This window comes from Gymnogyps californianus, chromosome 18 (assembly GCF_018139145.2).
Source record: "Gymnogyps californianus isolate 813 chromosome 18, ASM1813914v2, whole genome shotgun sequence".
NCBI classification, from domain to species: domain Eukaryota; kingdom Metazoa; phylum Chordata; class Aves; order Accipitriformes; family Cathartidae; genus Gymnogyps; species Gymnogyps californianus.
In genome coordinates this window covers 6,691,497-6,711,765 of record NC_059488.1, presented here as the reverse complement: position 1 = coordinate 6,711,765, position 20,269 = coordinate 6,691,497, and the positions used below count along the sequence as shown (strand labels likewise).

At 41.4% G+C, this 20,269-nt stretch overlaps 1 protein-coding gene across 6 annotated transcripts in view; it reads left to right on the top strand.

The window, feature by feature from the left end:
• FNBP1 (formin binding protein 1) overlaps positions 1–18,071 on the top strand; it is a 99,593-nt gene extending 81,522 nt beyond the window's left edge. For 2 of the 6 annotated variants that reach the window (XM_050907753.1, XM_050907751.1), the window contains 6 exons: positions 8,371–8,480; positions 11,298–11,430; positions 12,506–12,627; positions 13,082–13,218; positions 13,626–13,784; positions 16,574–18,071. In XM_050907753.1, coding sequence (XP_050763710.1) covers positions 8,371–8,480; positions 11,298–11,430; positions 12,506–12,627; positions 13,082–13,218; positions 13,626–13,784; positions 16,574–16,608 — 696 coding nt within the window. In that variant the 3' untranslated portion in view covers positions 16,609–18,071. Of the gene's footprint in view, positions 1–4,422; positions 4,438–8,370; positions 8,481–11,297; positions 11,431–12,505; positions 12,628–13,078; positions 13,219–13,625; positions 13,785–16,573 lie in introns of all 6 variants that reach the window. The other 4 variants (XM_050907752.1, XM_050907750.1, XM_050907749.1 and 1 more) reach the window with 3 other exon arrangements.
• The last annotated feature ends 2,198 nt before the right edge of the window (positions 18,072–20,269 follow it).

The window sequence follows — 20,269 nt, the reverse complement described above, 5'->3', positions numbered from 1 at the left end:
TTTTGAGTGCTGTTTCTAATATCTCTTTTAAAAGGCAGTATAAAAGTAGTGTAACACTTGAAATCAACTCTGTCTCTTTAGGGAAGTTAAAGCCAGAAGAGTACAAAAAATGAGGAACCACTTACATAAGTCATAATTTCATTTATGCTTGCTCTGCTTTTTCTAATTCCATTTTGAGGACAAAGAAAACTCGGTATTCAGCTAGTTGATATTAATTTTGTGTTCTTTTGTTTTATTGCTATAGCAGCAGTAACATCAGCACCTTTATTTAAAGAGCAATATTTCTGAACTAACAAAATCCAGGGGTAGAACTTACACCTTTGAATTACTCTGTGTGGCATTACGTGGACTTGCCTTTTCTCGCTTACCTCGGAGACTGGGTTGTGATTAAGCAGAGAGGACGGGTCTGGAGCTGGGACGCAGATATTACTATCATTACCCAAGTTCCACCCTCTGGATGGTTCCATAAGGCACACGGAGGGACTTTTGTGGTTTCCTTTTTAGTGGAAGTTGTTGACTTCATTACAATGTGATTTTATTTCCATTGCACCAGTTAATGTTTTCCCTTACCCTCCCGTCTTGCCTCTGTTACATACTGTGTAGTCTTCTCCCTTGACACTTAGCTGTTGGTCTGCCTGGGTGATCAGTACTTTGTTGTTCTGTGAGCATGCAGAAACAGCAAACAAAACAAACCACCCTCTCTCGTACCTGCTCTGTTCTCTGCCCCTGGGAATACTTGTTATTGTAACGTAAGTGTATAAATCTGTGCCAAGACCAGGATTTTTTGGTGGGTGGGGTCATTAAAGCCATGGTTTATTCTAGCACAGAGAGAGAGATGTTTTCTGACCTTGCGTGTTTAAGCTAGCATTTAAAAATATGGTATTTTCTGATTTTTGTGAGAATGCTAAACTCTTAATATTCGCCTAGTTTCTAGGAAGCTTCCACTTTGCACTTAAAGGCTAGTTAAATGCCAAGCTGTCTTTTGCTGTAGAAGCAGTAAACACAGAGGTGCCGTGCTCGTCTCCACTGTAACGGATGTGTTTTCTCTTGCTGACTCACCAGCAGACACAGTCTTTGTATATTCACAAAGAACTCATGAAGAGGACTTTAGGGACACCCACGTGTGCCATTGAGGCTAGGGAATACGTTGTAAGTCCGTGTATGGTGTGATCAGCCCATACCGTTGCTACACAGTCGCTAACCCCACTTACAACGCCGTTAAGAGTGTGCTGTGGAAATGTGCTTTGTAAAAGATAAAAGGAAAATTTGGTGGGAGGCAAGTTGCAGCTTACCGTATTATGTGCAGGAAAGATATGTCTGCTAGTCCTGGAAATGCTGAAATTGGCGCAATTAAAGTAGCTGGACCTGTGAAATTCAGAGTAAGTACTACAAACAGGTTCCATGCACTTATTCTAAAACATTTTATGAATGCAGTCTTGAGCATCATGAGTTAGCCCCTGATTTACAGCAGTGCAGCGACACGTTCTGTGCCTTGGCTGTGGAGCACTCCCTACAGCTTTCTGACGCTTCCCTGAACTCTCTGTGATGATGATAGTTCATGGAATCAAGATATATGACCTCTAAATCTGATACTCGGATAAAGCAGAGCATGGGGAGATTGTTACAGGACCACTAAGAAAGAAAATTACCTCTTGGTTATATGGAAGTCCAGTGATGTATTTCAACCTTGTTTTCTGTAAGTGAGGTTAGTGTCCGTGACTGTCTAATAACACATGGACTTGCTGGCTTTCATGCTCTCTCATGTGTTATTGAAGCTTGTGGCTCTTAGGCTCTTCATTTTTTCCCTGCAAGACTAAGCTAGACTTGTTTTAAATTGACAGCTTGAAACAGATTTGCTCGTTTTGAAGAAATGTAATTTATTGGATCATTGGGGGGAAAAATGACCCTGTTCTCCCAGGAGCTGTGAGCAAGTTTCTAGCTGTGAAAACCCAACAGAATGGACAAAAGTAGTTACTTAGTGTTTAATGCAGATTTATTTTCAGTCTGCTTATATTTGTGTATAGAAACTGAATCGCTGTCATGTAAAATTATCAATACATTTCAGAAGTGGAAAACTGTGAATATGACTTATTTCAGCATTTCATTGTTTCCAGTCTATGATCTGCTTTGTTATTTGTACTGGTTATAACAATCCCTGATGTATTATTTGGAAATGCTATTAATAAGTTTTCTATTTTTGTCATACTTAACAGCATAAGAATTCGGCATACAGTGTCTATAATCCCTTTCAAATTTGCTGAATTTACAGCAAAAGAATAGTCTTGATGCAGATGATTCTTTGCAGTAGTGTAGTGCCTTTAGAGTGAGTAGTGTTTAGAAACTAGCGCATGTAGCATACATTTGTGCCTTTTATAGAGTGCTTCATAGGTAAATATTTATTCTGCACCATGAGTCTTGTCTGTATATATGTACAAGGATCTCAATTTGTGCTGATCATGTCTATGCTAAAGTTCACAGGAGCGCTGAAGCAATTACACAAACAAAAGCTGCCTACACTGAATTTCTTCAGCAGCATATTTTAGCTCATTCTTTCTCCTTCCTGTATGATTATTCTCTCAAATGAATTGGTTTGGTTTGCTTTTTTTAATGGCCTCTTAGCTGAGTGAATTTCTTCATTGCACTGTGATTATTATCATCTGTTTACTTCCTAATGGACTGAACTTCAGAGGGAAGTTTAACTGCTGCATTGTCACTGAAAGCATCAGTTCAAATGGAACATTTCACTGTTTATTTCAAGGCCATATATTTTCCTTGAATGGTTGGCATGTATTACTGTACAAATTCTGGTAACTAAAGGTAATTGTTATTTTTGAAAAATGAGTATTTCTTAAATCATGCTGTCAAAAACATCACAGGTGTGGAGCCACCTTTATTTTAAATCCAATCCTAAAGAACTGTGCTTTTGCTAAAAATGCAGCATCTGTTTGAGAGCACCATACCTGGGAGTTGTTGGTAGTAAAATAAGGGAGAATGGAAAGAGGTTCCGCAGTCTCACAGTACAGCTCATTGCCTGAAGTGAGAGGCATTTTCCAACTTTCACATTTCAGCTGTCTTTAACAGCGAGCACGTGCATTTATGCACTTACAAGTTTGTTGTGTAGTTTGAGCATTTCACAACTGTCCCCAAAGAGCTGGTAGGACAGGCACAGTGCAGATTGCTGGAGGAGGCTGGGTGCAGTTTTGATTCTCCCTTTAAAATCTGATTTTGTGCCTTGAACAGCAGCTAACTTGTGCTCCTTGGCACAGAACAGAAAAGCGCTGTAGCACTGTTAGTCTCCCTAGCTCTTGGAAAACCTTCTGAATTGCAGCTGTCATAACGTCCTGCAACACTGGAAGTGGCTTTGGTAATTTTGGTAGTCGGCTGCCCGGGCACATTTGTTCACCTGGCAGTTTCTGAGGCCCTCCAGCGCTGCTGAGAGCTGTACGTGCAAGTGATGCAGGGCAGAGGCACAGCATGCTGCTGTGTCGGCTCTTTAAGCATACGCTCTTCTTTTTAGTCTTACTTTCCCAGAGTAACTGAAAGATAATGTTTTGGCTCTGTACCAGGAAATGTGGTAACTTTTGAAGAATTAGATCATGTATATCGCTTAAGGAGCTTGAATAATGTCTTACCATGCTGTCATAGAATCAATTTGGTGTAAAGAGAAGAGATTTTTTTTTTTTTTTTTCCCCCCCTCCTTCTTGGTCCTGACCTTATCTGACTGTACAGCCAAAGTACGTTTGAGGCTGAGTATTTGTTTTTGACTTGTTCAAGAACATGGAATGACTTTATGTGACTGCCCGGACAGCACTGTACGCAATCAACAGGGATATTTCAGGGGTGTTGTCCTTTGGACATAGGCCTGAGAGCTAGGAAATCACTGGAGATCCCGTTGTGCTTTTTGCCGCTGGAGGCCAAGTGCTGTACCTTACCTCTTCACTGAGTTTTGGCTAGGTGTTATCCCCCCTTCTCTTAAGCCCTTGCATAAAGTGGCTGATGCTTGTGACTGCATTTCAGCACATTTTTGATCTAAAGTGACTTGCATACATTTGCAAGTTGTGAGTTTTTTCTACTTCAGAGATGTTACTGTAATGAGAAGAGATCACTGTTGTTGCTGTAGCTGCTGTAAGTAAGGCAATCCAGGCCAGATTTTCACCTGCAGTGCTAAAGCACATGTATAGAGGTACAACACTTTTCCATTTCTGTTTCTGGTGAGGAAATCGCAGCTGACTGATAACGCTGGGCCCATCTTGTGAACTTTTGCACAGATTTGTTAGTGTTACCCATTTTGCCTTCCAACAGCAAGGGGATTATATGTCATTTTATTGTAACATCAGTCTGAAAAAGTTCCTCTTCTACTGATGCACTGTTGTTTTTTCTCTTTCTCCCCCCACCCTGTATCTCTCCAATTTTTACATGAAGCTTTCTCTCAAGCTGGTAAGCACATTTACAGCATGCCTGTCCTGTGTTTTAATCACAATTTTCTGTGTGTGTTTTAATGTGCACTGTGCCACATATGACATGACACTGAAATTAACTGTTAAATTTGTTTCTTCTTTGTGTTTGCTTTTTTTGATATTTATCAGATAACACTGAATACACAGGTCTGGAGTCTAATAGAGGTGATCAGAATTCAGTCTTTCTAATAAGCTGCTAAAAATTAACTCTAATATATAGTTTAGTTTTCACTTTTATAATCTAGGGCTATGAAAATGTAGAAAAACATATCGAGTAATTCTGCTACTCTAAGTATACAGTAAAACATCTAAAGAAAAAAAATAAAGGTCTCTGTGCTTGCTGGACTTTTTCCAGAGAGAAATGCATGTCTCTGTGTAACATAGCTGCAAAGTTTGCTTTCCATGTCCAGATATTACTGGAAATCTGCATCATTATCACCTACATTTTACAGCCCTATGTAGTCCTTCAGAATAACTAATAATGATATTAATTAAAGTTCTGTAAACCTTAACCAACAAGGTTAACTCAGTCTGATTTGAGTTCACAAATGGAGAGATATACATATATATGAATCCTAAATTCTATCTTGGATGCAGCTGGGAAGGTTTCTTGAACTACGGTAAGATAATCTTAGTGAGTTGGAAAGGGAAGGGGTGAACATATTTGGGAAAGCAAATTATGTGCTGAACTTCATACACAAGGTACTGTATTGCTTGAGATACTCCACACCTTGATATGTTCCTGACAGCTTGTCTACATTCCTTTGCCCTGTGAGAGTCCAGTCACAGGAGAATGTGACTGGTTTGCTGACCCACTTCATGCCAGCATGCAAGAGCCGCAAACGACTGATTGCAGTTTTGGAGAGCTTCAGAGGATCTGCAGTGGCGCCTTATCTGCATTAGTTTGAAAGTTTTCTTATTCCTCACCAGTTAGTGCCTTTAAGTGCTCTGTTTCCCCTACACATATATTGTTCTTGGATATGTCATCGTGGACCTGTTCTGTTCATAGCAGCTTATTCGGAGGAAATGCGTAGGCCATGAAAGCTACCTGATCTAGCTCTGGAGGTTTCAGGTCCTGCTGCTGCTCTGTCAACCCAGTGACTTGCTTGGGCTCCATTAGCAATATCGCTTCTCACTGAAGACCTGTGGTAGGTCTGAGGAATGATGGAAGTGTCTAGCTTACTTGCAAACCTTGTTCTTTTGGCTGTTGCCAAGCCACTGTCCTGGTAGTCCAACGCATTTATACCAGGGATTTCCATTTGTTGTTTTCCTGGTCACAGTGCTAGTGTGTTGTGTAGCTGAGCTAAGCCTTTGTATGTAGGAATAAATCCTCCCAAAATAAATGGCTGACCTGGCCTTTCCCCAAGAATTGCATGAATCAGAAAGATGTGCAGAGAGGGCTGAGACCCACGTGCACCTCAAGCGGAGGAAATTGGCTTGTTTGTGATTTCCACTCGGATCCTAGCTGTACAAGAGCCCAAACTGGGGCTGATAAGCCTCGTGCTCTCCCCATATGTAGCTTCAGCCCAGAAACGGGTCCTAACGCGGCCTCTTTTTTCACAGTCCTTCACCTTGGGACAATTTCCATCCTAAATTCCAGTATCTTTATGCAAGGAAATCTAGTGAGCACTGGCTCTGCTGGTCCTATGATAGCACATCAAAAATAGCACAGATTCCCCCCCATGTCACTGTTGAAGCATTTCTAAAAATGTAGGCAATCTTCACTACTTGAGAGATAGCCCAGGTGTGGTTTTGCTTAAGAGCATGAAACGTGCCCAGCATGTGCAAAAATTGCTCCTTGACTCTTCCTTTTGGAGGAGGAACTGTAGCTTCTGTTATGATGAGGAATTATTGAGCATGGAATAAAGTCTGAGTGAGATCACCTCCTAGTCTCAGGCATGCATTTCTATGCAACACTAATGCTTTGGTCTGAAGCATTGTGAACAAAGATACTGAATTTAGTCCAGCCTAGAGCTTTTAAATGAAGTTGAAGAATCAAAAAGAAGATGCTTTTCCAAATTTGTTTGACTACATCTGTTACATTCTCCTTATGTATAACTGGGGATATTTTCAAGCATATCTGTCTCTTCTGCTTAGAATTGAGAAGAACATGTTATATAGCCTTTCTTGTAACTGCTTGTTTATTTACAAAGCTACCTCCAGATGCTTTGCCTTAAAGATATGTATGGCTTTAGTGTGTAGATTATCCGTAAAATATGTTGAATCACTCTCATGTTTAATGTGATGTGGGAGTTACTATCAAGCAAAATACTATCATTAAAGAATGAATTAAAATAGATCTCTCCTGTACCATGCACAACAAGTAATGTAAGCACTGCTAGGACTTCATGTGGTTAAAGTTTCAGAATCAGTGTAACTTAGTTGTTTCCTTCATTTCTTTTAAATTTGCTGTCTCATTGTCTCATGAAATGGAATTTTAAGTGTATTATTACACAGATGATCAAGGCTTTACTAGACGCATATGCCATCTTTCACTGAAAATCAATATGGCAATTTCATTAGGTTTGCCTGTGCTGTTACTTTGCAATGGCTAGACCAGAGGAGAAGATGACCTGTCTGTAGTTGTCCTTCATCCCACTGACACCCACACGCTTTCTTTCTAAGCAGCTTGTTCTGCAGTTGCAGAAGAAAGAGTGCACTGTCTCAGAGCACATTCAGTGCAGAGTTGAAAGGGTGTAATGGGCAGCTTTTGTGGCAGCGTCCACTAAATCACACTCCTCTGAGAGAGAGATTTGGCATTTTAGTAAGACTAATGTCGCAACTCTGCTCACGAGCTTTCGGTAAGCTGATGGGCCATTGAATTTGGTTACTCAGCTTTGTGTGTTTACCCTTCTTTCTCCCATACTCTGGTATTCCCCTTTAGAAATGGGACGTGGAGTGAGCAGAAACCAAAACAAGAAAAACCTGTACAAATTCAAGATTATGTACAAGAACTTCATTCCTTTATGGTGCAACTAGTTAGTATTGATGTGTGTTCAGTATAGCCCACCCAAACTGTCCCCGTTGCCCTCTTGCAAGACAAAAATAGGTGGTACTTTGAAGAAAACAGTATGGATGTATTTTATGTGTCATCTATCTGCTGTATCAAATTGAAGCAATCATGAAGAGGCATAGCAGTTTGAAGGCAGAAAAGGGGCTTTCAAGCAGAATCACACAAAGGTAACCACTGTGGTCTTCGAATGTTTTCTTCGGTTATGATTTCAAATTGATTGATTCTATGGCTTTGCTATAACTCCTGATTTTTATGCTAGTACAAGTGAGAGAGGAAAAATTGAGAGACTTTGACATGGAATGTGGATCCTGGAAAGCATGCAGCATGTTTTCATATTGCAGAATCTCAGAGGAAGCACTTCTGTTACCTTAGTGTGTTCAGGAGAGCCCTGACATAAATCAGCTGTATTGGACCAACACTCAGACTATGCAGAGCAAGCCAGCAATTAGTAGTGCACATGAGAAGTGCGACTGTGACACAGGAGTAAAAGCTAGCAACTGATTTTATGGGGATTCTGTCTGTAGCAGAGTAGAGGAAGGCAGGAAAGATCAGCTTTCCATGAGAATGGAACTCTGTTAAATAAAATCTGATGATAACTATGGATAAAAATAGTTTCCCAGCTTTGCTGTTGAATTCTGGCATTCTTTAGTTGGTGACTTCCCATTAGCCATTTGGTATGGAAGTGAGATGTGGTCCTAGGATTATTTCTAAGGTATCCAGATTCCTAACCGTTCAGGGACTGATAACTCTCAGTACAAAAGATGACAATGCTTCAGACCATTGTGATTTTGCACAGATTTTTGTGAGCTGTTTTCAAAATGCAATCCTGAAGGATTCTTTCAGGCTCTTATTTTTTTTTTCTTTTTTTTTTCCTCCCCCCCTTCATTCCACTCTGTGCAGGGAGCAGGGCCAGAAGACTTCAGCAATCTCCCACCTGAGCAAAGAAGAAAGAAACTTCAGCAAAAAGTCGATGAACTAAACAAAGACATTCAGAAGGAGATGGATCAAAGGTATGTCAAACCTCTCCAATGAAAAATGAAATAGGTAGTCTCATATAGAACAGAAACAACTAAAATGTAAGAAAGAGCAAATTAAACAAACCTAGAACTTGTTTTATGTGCTGTTCCAAGAAAAGAAGAACCAGAGTTTAAATATGGCTAAAAACACCTGAGAGATGCAAGGCTCTCCACAACTCAGATTCTGAAATCAGTTATTTAATTTTGGCTGATGTAGGTCAGAGCTGGGGCAAAAGCTGCCTTTCTGTTTATTCCATTCTCCCACCTCAGCATAATGCCTATCCTGCCTTTGGAATTGTGAGAAGAGAAGATCTCAGTATAAGGATGGAATGATATAAGTGTAACAATTGGAGACAGTTTTTCCTTCTTTCTGGAGCTGCTTGCTTGGGCTTTCGCAGGAGAGCAGCAGTTTAGTTGTGAGCCAGACAAAGGTTACTGTTAGATACGCTAAGTTTGTTTCTTGATGTGAGCTGTTCCTGAGGGTGTTTTTTAGGAAAGAACAGGATGTAAATACAGCTTCAGTCAAAGGTATAATCATAGATCTCTCAGCACTAAGCAGAGCGCCTATTACTGTATGATGGGCATGGGTAGATCCCAACAAGAGGGGCTATTACGAGCATCGTCAAAAGTGCTGATGGATTGGTGTGTATCTTAAGACTCTGATCTGTAGCTTACATTTCCTGGAAGCAGAAAGATAATGACCTGTGCTTTTGTGGATACTTTTTCTACAAGGCTGCATTTATCATTCTGATTGAGAATAAGGCTATTTTCGTTACGCACTTCTTATTGATTCTGGCAGCCTGTATTTGTTGCTTTGTGTTTGTTCACATTCTGCAGTTGCATTAAAGATTCAGCATGTTACATTTGCAAGAGACAGAACTTTTCTTCCCTGAATGATTTCAAGACTTAGCCTCTCCGGTACTAGTCTATCCCTAAGTACTGCTTTGCATTTGTACAGATCTGCTACATTTTCTGCTAGCTTGCTTTGAAGAACCTGTTTATTTTGCCTAGTAACCCAAACTTTCTTCTTTATGCTTTATATCATGAATATGAAAGGAAAACTGCATATGGTTATATGATTTCTCATTGCTTTGGTTTTTTCCTCTGTGGTAACTTATATTTGTCTCTGTACATATTTTCCTTTCTGCTCTGTATTGATTCTGAGGTAACCCAACATTAAAACCAGATATGAAATCAGAGCAGAATGAAGTTATTTTAAATAAAGGTAGTGTATGATTGAAGAAGTAGCACCAGCAGTTAAATAAGAGTTAAAAAAATAGTAATAATCGTGACTCATATGTTTGCAGTATTGTCCCTCAGGGCTTCAGCCACAGAGCAGTCCCACTTCCTTGCCACCCACACTTTTTCCCATTTTCTATACGCACAAAGCAAAGGCAGGCACAGGATTGCAATTGTCAAGAGTTTGGTGGGAAACTCTAAAATATAAAGAGTGTTAACTTGAGTCGTGGGACTCACATTAACCTTTCTCCCCACAACTAATGCCTAGAGAAAAGCTGAATAGCTGTGCCAGCAATACAGGAAATCAGCTCGTAAGTCCACCCTTCTCTAAGCTCTGAAATGTTCATCATCATGCAGATAACTTTTTTCTGTAAGTTCAGCCTCAGCTTGGCTTGGGTCAAAGGCAGCACGCTGCTGTCAGTGAGAGCTCCGCAGGCTTTCCTAAGGGAGCTCATGAAGGCATGTACTATGTTAATCTTGGCCTTACGGTACCACATTCATCATAGCAGGCCTTAAAATTAACATCTCTGAAACCCTAGGCATTTGACATCTGGGTTGATACGAAACACAGCCCCCAGAAAGAGTCTAGTAAAAATGCTGTATAACTTAACAGGATGCAGGGTCGCATTATGTGGCCTAAGGTCCATCTGTCGCTGCGCTGTGACAAATGCAAACCATCTGGATTTAGCTTAGTTTTAAGCAGTGTGAAATAAATATCTCACAAATGATTTGGGTTGCAAAAGACAAACTGCAACAGGCAGGGTGAGAATTTCTGGTTAGCACTCCATTTTTATTATTAATATGTCCACATCCAGCTCTTTGTCCCAGTTTCTCAACTGGATTTCAGCCCATGATGGATAATAATGATGCAACTGTTCATCTGTGCCCCAAAAACTGGGATGATATTCATCTAGAAAGTTGAAGCTATCATTCGTTGCAATGGTTGTTAGTTATTTTTTTCCCCAGGGTTAGCAAGTGGATTATGTAGTACTAAGTAAAAGAATGTGTCAGGCTGAAAGTCAATACCAAATTTCTCCTTTTGCCTTGCAAAAGGCCACTGTCCAAGAATTCAGTCATTTTTCTGCTAGGATTCTTCAAGCGGGGCACACGGAGCTTGAATCATTTGGTCTAAATGTGTTGTGTGCTTGTACCGACACAGCACATCTGTGTAGCCTCACGATCCACTGGTGAGGCTCCTCCTGCCAGCCTTGCTCACATGGAGAACTCTCAGCTGCCTGTAGAGTGAGGAGCTCCTTTTAATGTAGGAGCTTGAAGAGTTTGGCTTGCGTACAATGTCTCTGTTGTGTCACATTGTAGGTAAAGGCATCACTTTTTTCCATCTCTGACAGTGTAAATTCTCCTCTGCAAGTGGTTTTGCTGTTATTTTTTAATGGCTGGTTCTATACAGGGCAAAAGCCCCTGTCTGGATGTTCTCAGTTACCTTTGTAACAGATTAGGCTTGAACCAGAGATAAAGAAGAGGCAGTTTATCATCCTTTCATTTGCCCTCATTTAGAGAAAGGCATTTGTCCCCAGCCACACTAACACGTTTTATTTTTGTTCTGTCTCTCAGAGATGCCTTAACGAAAATGAAAGATGTGTATATCAAGAACCCACAGATGGGAGATGCAGCGAGTGTGGACCACAGATTAGCAGAACTTGGACAGAACATTGAAAAGTTACGATTAGAAGTTCAGAAGTTTGAGGTATGGGACGAGACATTTCAGTAAAAAGTAGCTCAGCGTATGCTCAGTTCTAAGCAGATGCTTCATTGCTTTTCCAGATGTATTGATGCGTTTTCTTACTATGTATGGGTAAGTGCTACTTAAGCACTCACATTAATTGAGATCTTTGAGCCTATTTGTGTAACATAAATATGCACCATCTCTTGTGACTGTCAGCCAACAGTCCTGCTGTTTAATTTGCCACAGAAAACCAATTTTGCTAAGTGGAGGATGAGAGAAAATGTAGTGCTCTCTGGACTGCCCAGAGGGGTTCAGATGCTTATTTAATTAATTAAATAATTTGAAGCATCATGTTACAGATGTCTGTGGAAAATCAGAGGAACATAAATGCAAAGCACCATTTATAGTCTAACAGCAAGACAGAAGCCATCAGATGAAATATGTTTTAAGGAATAGTCTGCTGTTAACAGGAAGCTTCTTAGAGATACAAAATCTCAAGAGCATAAGGTTATTTGGAATATATGAAGCCGTTATAATTACATGAGAAGGATTATAGGGCTGAGAAAAGGCTTCACTCTGTAAGTTATGCTATGTACATAAATAGATACAGCCCGTTAATTTTAGATGTTTCTTACAGTTGTTGGCTTTACTATCCATTGCTTTCTTATCCGTTTGAAAATGACTGGGTCTTTCATTCTCCCCAGCTTTAGTCCTTCTGCATTCAGCAGTCACTGAGATTGCTGTGTTTCTGGTGTTATTGAGACGACTATAAGCTGCCACACGTCTTTCTACTTTATTGTGACTAGAGCAGCAGCATCTCCCAACAGCTATTGTTAACTGCTTCTCTTGGGTCACAGTGTTTTCAGCATCCAGTGTCAAAAAAGAATTGAGTTTTCAGTAAGTGTGGTTTTTGGCAAGACCAGTAGATTTAATATACACTTGAAGTACAGAATCTGTACGCCCTGACAACTGCAACTCAAAGGAGTTTGCAGTCTGGTTTTAGTTCCATAGTCTGAATGTCAAATATAACACAGCAAAGAAAAAGCAACATGTATCCCCTTGGAAGTTGAAGCATGAGACTGCTTTCCCCTTGCAGGGCTGGCTGGCTGAGGTGGAGGGCAGGTTACCCATGCGGACTGAACAGGCCCGGCGGCAGAGCGGACTGTATGAAGCCCAGAACACTTCAGCAGTAAACAGCTGCGCGCAGGACCGGGAGAGGTACAGTATCTGTACAGAGCTGTCCTGCTCAGACTGATAACTGGACCCGCTTTCCTTAGCTTATTAATCACGAAAGCGGTAGCTCTGCAGCGTTCAGAGACTTATTCTGTAACCAGACTAAAGGCAGCACTCCATGAAGTGCCTGATTTTAGCATATAGAAGATCCCAACTTTGAGCCACTTTTCTGAATATGATGAAATGTGTAATAGCCCCTGCGCTCACTGCTGTGAAGGTGAGTGAGGTAGGTGCATTTTTTACAGCTGTTGATGGGAAGAGTGACTGGTCTCACCCATCGCGTTGTGACAGCTGCTAGTGGTAACAGCCAGGTCTGAGCATGCTTTGGAATTGCTGAGCTGCTCCAGCTACAGTTGCTCACATGTCTGGTAACCAAGTCATTCTCTTTGCTCCTGAGATTGGTCGCTATAGTTGCTGTGTATTTTCCTCTCTTGAGCAGCCCAGATGGCAGTTACACAGAAGAGCAAAGTCAGGAGACTGAGATGAAAGTACCTGCAACGGATTTTGACGATGAATTTGATGATGAAGAACCACTACCCACCATAGGAACATGTAAAGCGCTCTATACATTTGAAGGTATCACTCAAACTTTACTCTCATTTCACTTACTGTTTTGTTTAGTTCATATGCCAAGGACAAGTGGGAAACCTTCATTTAACCCCTGCAGTGCTTAGACAAAGAAAGGGTGAGTGAGGCTCTGGCATGATTCTGTTTTGTAGAGAGGCGCTAAGACAGTGATTTGTCTCGTGTTACGCAGGGACTCTGCAAGAAAAAGAACCAAAACTCTGGTGTCAGGATCACATTCATCTGGTTCTTTGTGCACACACTGTTGTCTCCAGAATCACGGGCTCTTGTTCTTGCTGCTAGTGGTGCAACGAAGGTTGCGTCAGCACGTGGTCCGAGTGTGCCCTGAGCACCCCCCACTGCATCTGTGGTTCCCATTGTGCAGGACAGCCTAAACTCCGTGTTACTGTGTCTTTCAGGTCAGAATGAAGGAACAATTTCTGTAGCAGAAGGCGAAATGCTCTATGTAATAGAAGAAGACAAAGGTGATGGGTGGACACGAATCCGAAGGAACGAAGATGAGGAGGGCTATGTCCCTACGTCGTATGTTGAAGTCTATTTGGACAAAAATGCCAAAGGTGCTATGACTTATATTTAATACTATTATTATTACTTTATTTGCTTTCACAGAGATATCCAACCCTGAAACTGCTCTGTGTTGCAGATAGAGCCTTTTAGAAGTCTGTACAGTGCCACAAAGTGCATTATTTCGTACATGGACTAATATGGCTTGCTGTACTGCAAAACGTGCTTTTTATTGATCAGAGAAGGGTAGTGTGGTAGACTGTAAAACTAGAGGGGAAATGCAGCCTTTCCTAGACAGTGCTTGTTCAACTGTCACTGCCATTGCACGCCCACCTTAGTGCAGGAAACACAAAGCCATTTGGGATAATATGGGCTCTCCTCAGATATCTAGGTGGCATCTCAGACACATTCACAAGTGTATATTCACGTTCACAAGTCTCAGACACATTCACAAGTCAGCTCTTTGTCCCAAACTGATTCAGTGGAATGTTACATAGGAAATATTTAGACTGCTGTTTTGTGTCTCAGTGTGGTAGCTTTTCAGAACCTAATGTGTTCTGTGGACCTTTTGAATTGAAACCTGGTCGTCGTTTAGTTAGTGTGTTTGGAAGGGGAAGGAGAGATTTTGCCAAAACCTGTCTACCTTGATAAATCGGTAAAACATTGACATTAAGAAAGATCCTCTGTTCTTTCCCACCTTGATACATTTCAGAAAATGGTCTTTTGGGTGTATTTGCTGTTTCAGATGAAATACAGTTATTTCAGATGACCATAACTGATGGTTTAATCTTTTGCTCACACACGATCAGTAGAGACATTCAGAGTTTAGACTCCACAATCTTCTGTTTCTTTGTTGCTTTTAACTCGTCACAAATAGGTGTATTGTGTAAGCAAGCAGTGCTAGAGGAGAATCGTGGCTAGAACATATGCTAGCACCATGAACACCTGGTGATGTAATACACTGAGAAATCAAAAGATTTTAGTCCTGTTTCAAGTCAGGATGTGTTTGAAGTCCACTGTTAAATAATTGGTGATTTTTCAGTCACTTAATCCTTCAGATTATTGTTGTGTTTCCTAGACCTTGAGTTCTTGGTGTGAAACAAGCTGCCTCATCCAATTCAAAAGAAAACTGAGCCATTCTCATTGGGATTTATGGACAGTAGGAAGAGAGGAGTAGGACTGTCTCTGTAAACAAACACTGTAACTTGATCAGTTCACTGTCTTGCATTCAGTATTAAACAGTGCAGTGCCTTGTCTGCTGCAGACAGAAGTCTGGGGTCGTTTTATTGTTCCATAATACGGTAGTTTTATGTTTGTGGTGGCAAATACAGGGTCAGTTGAGATGCAAAAAGAGTGCAAAAAGCTCAGCCCCTCGGTCGGTTTTTATTAACCTTTGAAAGAGGAACGTGGATTGTACATTCTCCTTGCTTCATATTCAGAACAAGGCAGAAAGCACAGAACGGGAGATCCCATCTCTTATCCCTGTGTTCTCTCCTATGGAGATCGACTGCTTTGTGTGTGCCAATAGTTGAAAGCAACGTTACTATTCTGCTGGAAAATTTGTGGTTCAGCAGTGTAGGCTGCTTGAAACAGCTAAGCTAGTGTGGCATCTAAATCTGTCTTAAGTAACAAGCATGGCTCTCCTGCCCTCAGATACGCAGCGTGGTTCACATCAGTGGAACGTTACAGCAAATCACCTATTTAGAGCAGAGCAGCAGGTTGGGTGGGAAGTGAAGCAAAGCGCGCTCTGGGTGGGGTGAGAAACCCTGACACAGTCCTGCTTACTGAACTAGCCAAAGTTTGTCTTTAATTTACCCTTCCGGAGAGACTATTGCAGGAGTAGTGCAATACCAGCCAGAAAGTCGTATCAGTACGTTAATGGTATTATGTAAGTTACAGGGTGATGCTGAATGATGGTAAAAATGCAGTCTGTGCTGGGAGTGAAGGCTGATACAGTTGCAGCCACTTTTATAGCAGTGATGGAGGTTTTTCAGATCATTTATGTTTTTCCATTAATTTTGCTGGACTTCAGGAACAAAATCAAATGTATCTGTGAATATCTAATGTAAAGGCACTATAATGTTTACCTCTTTTATTTCTCAATTCTCTGGTTAAAAAGAAAAGCTAAAAGAGAACTTTCCATAAAATGTCCCAGGAGCAGTATGAAGATTTGGGGGAAGTGCTACTGTGTTTAAAAGACAAACTTTGTTGCAAGCTGCAAATTTCTCATTTGATTTTTAATATATTAGTAGAAGTGACTTCATTCAGTCCTTAAAATGGAGGCTATGACGTTCCTGAAAATGACACTGTAAATACCAAAGCATTTACAAACTTTTGGAGCTCTTTCCTCTTCTTGGAAAGAAGCTTGAGCAGGTGGTACCTCTAAAGCTTAGTTGCATGAAGGGTGGGAGCATTCGCAGCAGCTCCGAGTACATCTGTGACTTCTAGCCAGCAGAATCAATTCTGGTTTGGGCGTACCTGCCTGACCAGGCTGTGCCAGTGCCGCGAGCCGGAGGCAGCTCTGCCTGAGAAATGCAACTGCTAAATGCTTTGTGAAAAGCCGCTGGGCAGCTGGCGAGCTTTTTCGGTCAGCTGAAGCCTGTGTTGTCAGGGCTCTGCTGCCGAACCTGAGATGAATAGGACAGGTAAGTCGTGCGCTGCAGTTGCCCTCCTGATTGTAGTCTTCATGGGAGCCAAGCTGGGTCTGCATACTCCTGCAAATACAGTGTGAGGGCTGTTTGTAAAGTTTACAATGGTACCTCCGGTCAGAGGGTGTTAGCAAACCCTATCACAAAAAAGAACAGTAATGTCTATCTTGTTTTGCCTTTTTTTTTTTTTCCAGATGTGTACAAATCACTTCAGAAAATCTCTGAGTAGGTTTGCATAGGCCTGTTCACCTTTTATTCTACTGGTTTGCTGCTACGGTTGTTTTAAGAGCTCTGTTTCAGAAGGTTTTCTTTAGAAGAGATGAATGCACATGTCATATCTCCAGCAATGAAAGACTCTGTTAGGTACTGTTCACTCAGCTGATGCGTGTATAAGTTCACCTCTTGAAATTTAAATGTGCATCACTACCAATGAAAGTACTGGCCCGACTGTATGATTTTAGTTGTAAACAGCATTATTGTCCTTCCTAATAGAAATGAGAGCCAACACAGTTCATTCTCTTCGTGATGCATGCAGGAAACTATTATAAATGCTAAAAAACAGGCAGGCTACGAATTGGATGTAGTGGATGTAAACTTATGTTTTGGGGCTTATGGCAACCTCTGACTGCTAGGGGATGAGGAAGAAAACTCCTCTGTGCACACATGGGTGTAGCTTCTTGCAGGGCTTTTCTGCAGGTGTCTGGTGCTGACGGCTGTCAAATACAGGAACTAGTTGGGCCTTTTTGCTCAAGACTGACCATACTGTGTCACTGAACATGGTACCTCAAAATCTGCTTGGGAACAAAACTGCCTTTCACTGAGGGGTGTTGTGAAATAGCGTGATACACAAAAGAACTTGCATGAAGTAACCGGCTTTATATAAACTCTCCATTGCACCCAGCAAAAATGCCATGTTTGCTTCTACCAGAAAGCCTGGCTGTTTGGGTGACATGCGAGTAACAGAGGCTGTCTTGTGAAGTTAAACTTCCTGATAAGAAAATTTTGGAGCCATGGGCTGATTAGCATTTCAGCTCCTTTGCCGCTGTGGGTCTGTTCCTCCTCACCTCCAGTTATATAAATAAATCCTTATAGACAGCCCTGTGATTCTCAGCGCTGCAGCTCTGCTGTTTGTTTGCTGTAACCATTATGCAGAGCCTTGACTTATATAAATAAATAGGTAAAAGTTAACCATGCTGATGCACTTTTTATCTAGGATATATCTGATTATTTAATGCTTGCCAAATTATTTAGGAAACAGTAATTATAAACTGGACTGTGGCTTTTTAAAATCCTTTTGTTAAATACTTGCCCTTAGTTCTCCCAGTATAAAAAAAAAAAATATTGTATATAACATAACTTAAAAACTAAAGTTACTTGAATTTGAATTGTTTTTATCCTTTTATATATGTATAAATATAAATGGTTTTATAGGCTGTTCTTCTGCTTAACTTAGCTGTTGTTTTGATAACTACTCGGTCCCCTTTATGTTGATAAGCGTTTTTGGTTACTCAACTGCCTGCATCTGGTTGGACTTGGATAGAAACTTTTGTTTTGTGTTAAGGTTTGTTAAATCCAGCCAGTGTGGTTGTTTCATTTCTATTCTTATTTTTTAAAGAATCATCATCTGTCAGGAATCTCTTTATAGCTTGATGTACCATGGTGTCTTCTTCTAATAAACATTATATTTTCTCATTCCTGTGAGGTTTGGTTTTTTTAATGGCAATTCATTTAAGTTTAACTTTACTAAGGGAAAGCAAATGGCCCAGAGCTGCTTTTCACCTGCTTCCCACACTAAGTACAAATGCAATTCCTTTTCAGGAAAAATATTTTGTTGTGGCTCTATGAAAACTTTTTCATGCTGTCACTTGGAGTTTTTTCTTTTATGGAAGTAGGTGCAAAGGAGATTGGAAGGTTCCCCTGCTCTCTTGAACGCGAGGGAGGTTTGACTCATCCTGTATTCCCTTGGATGCAGCAGTCTCTTTGGCCAAATCACACTTCTGGATTGTAGCTTCACTTTGCCACAGAGCAAACTTACCCTCGGCCAGAAGTCTGTGGGTACAGGAATGTGACAAAGGGTGGGTTTAGAGGCTAAGACTGCGTTCACTTACCTGTTTGTTTCTGGGCTTCCTTTAAGAATTAAAGGTCTTTGCAGCCTATTGTGGAAAGGATAGCTAGCCTGGATTCGTCTGCAAAATTCTTTGTTTTCTGTTCCTGTTGTTATTCTTCAGTACCATTCATGGTCTCTGGAGCTGTCACTTAAACAGCAACAGTACTCCTTTGCAGATTGAAAATTAAAAAGCCGTTTGTTTTCTCTGTTGCACTAAGAAAGTGCTGGCAGAGTCCTGCTCCTGAGTCTGACGTCCTCCTCCCCGAGGAGAGCAGTGTCCCAGTGAAGCTCATCCCCAGGCTGGAGGGAAGGGCTGAGGGTGAATGATGACTGTTGGAGTGCTGGCAATGTATGCCTGAGTTCAGGAGCTTTCCTTAACCCCTTGTCACCGGGTAGATGCTTCGATGCTGTATTTCCTTTAACCTCCTGCAGGCAATGCTACTCTTAAGGGATCCCGTTTTCCCCAGCCTCTTTCTAATCCAGTCTCTTTCTTTTTGTCTTTCTTATGTTTTAGATTCCTAAAGGTGTTTGTGCTGGTGCAAGAACCTCGGGGCGAGCTTGTCACAGAAGGAGAAACAAAATGGTCTGTTTACCCTGCAGGCAGTTAAAACACACCCATGGAAAGCCAGACTCCCAGTCTTGTCTGGAGTTCCCACTTGAAAAATTCAGACCTTAATTCCATCCCAGTATCATTCAGATGCTTGCTCTTTTTCACGGCATGCTACTTGTGGCTCAGATTAACTTACCAGCCTTTCCCACTCTTCTGCCAGCTTGGCACAGCCCCTCCGTAAAACATAACCAACACTTTCCCCCCCACCCAATTCCTCCCAACACCGGTCAAAGAACTGCTGGCTGCCCTTTGATGCAAAGGGTAACCAGAGAGTCCCAAGCATGTACTGGTCTGTCTTCTGCCCTTCCCTGTCCCTCAGTCCATCTGAATGTACGCACTGGTCCATCAGCATTTCACACGGTGCCTTTAGTGCTAATCCTGCAGGTAGTCCCATCAGATAGCTCGGAAGGGAGGTGCATGGAAAGCCTCCCCTGGGAACAGTGATTACAGCAGCTGGACTGGGCTCTGAATTTACGGATATTAAATTTGATCCACATGCATTATTCAATACTCTGCTGTCCCCAAAAGGTCACTAATACTTGTCAGCCTTTTTTTTTTTTTTTTTTTAAATCTAGGCTGATGTTCATTGCAAGTATTAAATCCCTTTGACCTTGCTGTTTCCTGAAAGCCTTCAAGCTCACGTATGTACGTTTGTTTCCCTGCTTGTTCTCTCTGCCCCTTCCTCTTTATTCCCCCTTCCTCTCTCCCTCCTCTTTCTCACACACACACAGACACACACAGAGACACTGGCATTTTGGTTTGAAGCCCCATTTTGCTCGTCACAAAGACCTCCGTTTTGCTCTCGTTTCAGTCTGCATGCTCGCCCTGTTGCCTTGCCTGCACCCACCTTCCTGAGGGTCACGTTATTTTGTGGCTCGTTGTTAAATCTCTCTGCGGTTTTCTTTTGTTGGTTTGTTTTTCAGCATTTCAGACCTGCCTTCTCCTCTTGCATGACCTCTTGTGCGTTCTCATCAGTTAATGTTTGAATAACAGAATTTTTTAGAAAAAATAAAAGAGAAAAGAAAAAAAGAAACCGCACTCTATTTCGTTCTCCCACCTTGTCATGGACTGGACCTCGACTCAGAAGCCAGACAGGAATTGTGACCGTCCTGTTCTCACATGGTTTTATTTGAAGCAGAAGTAGCATGATAAGTGATGCTGCACTTTATCATG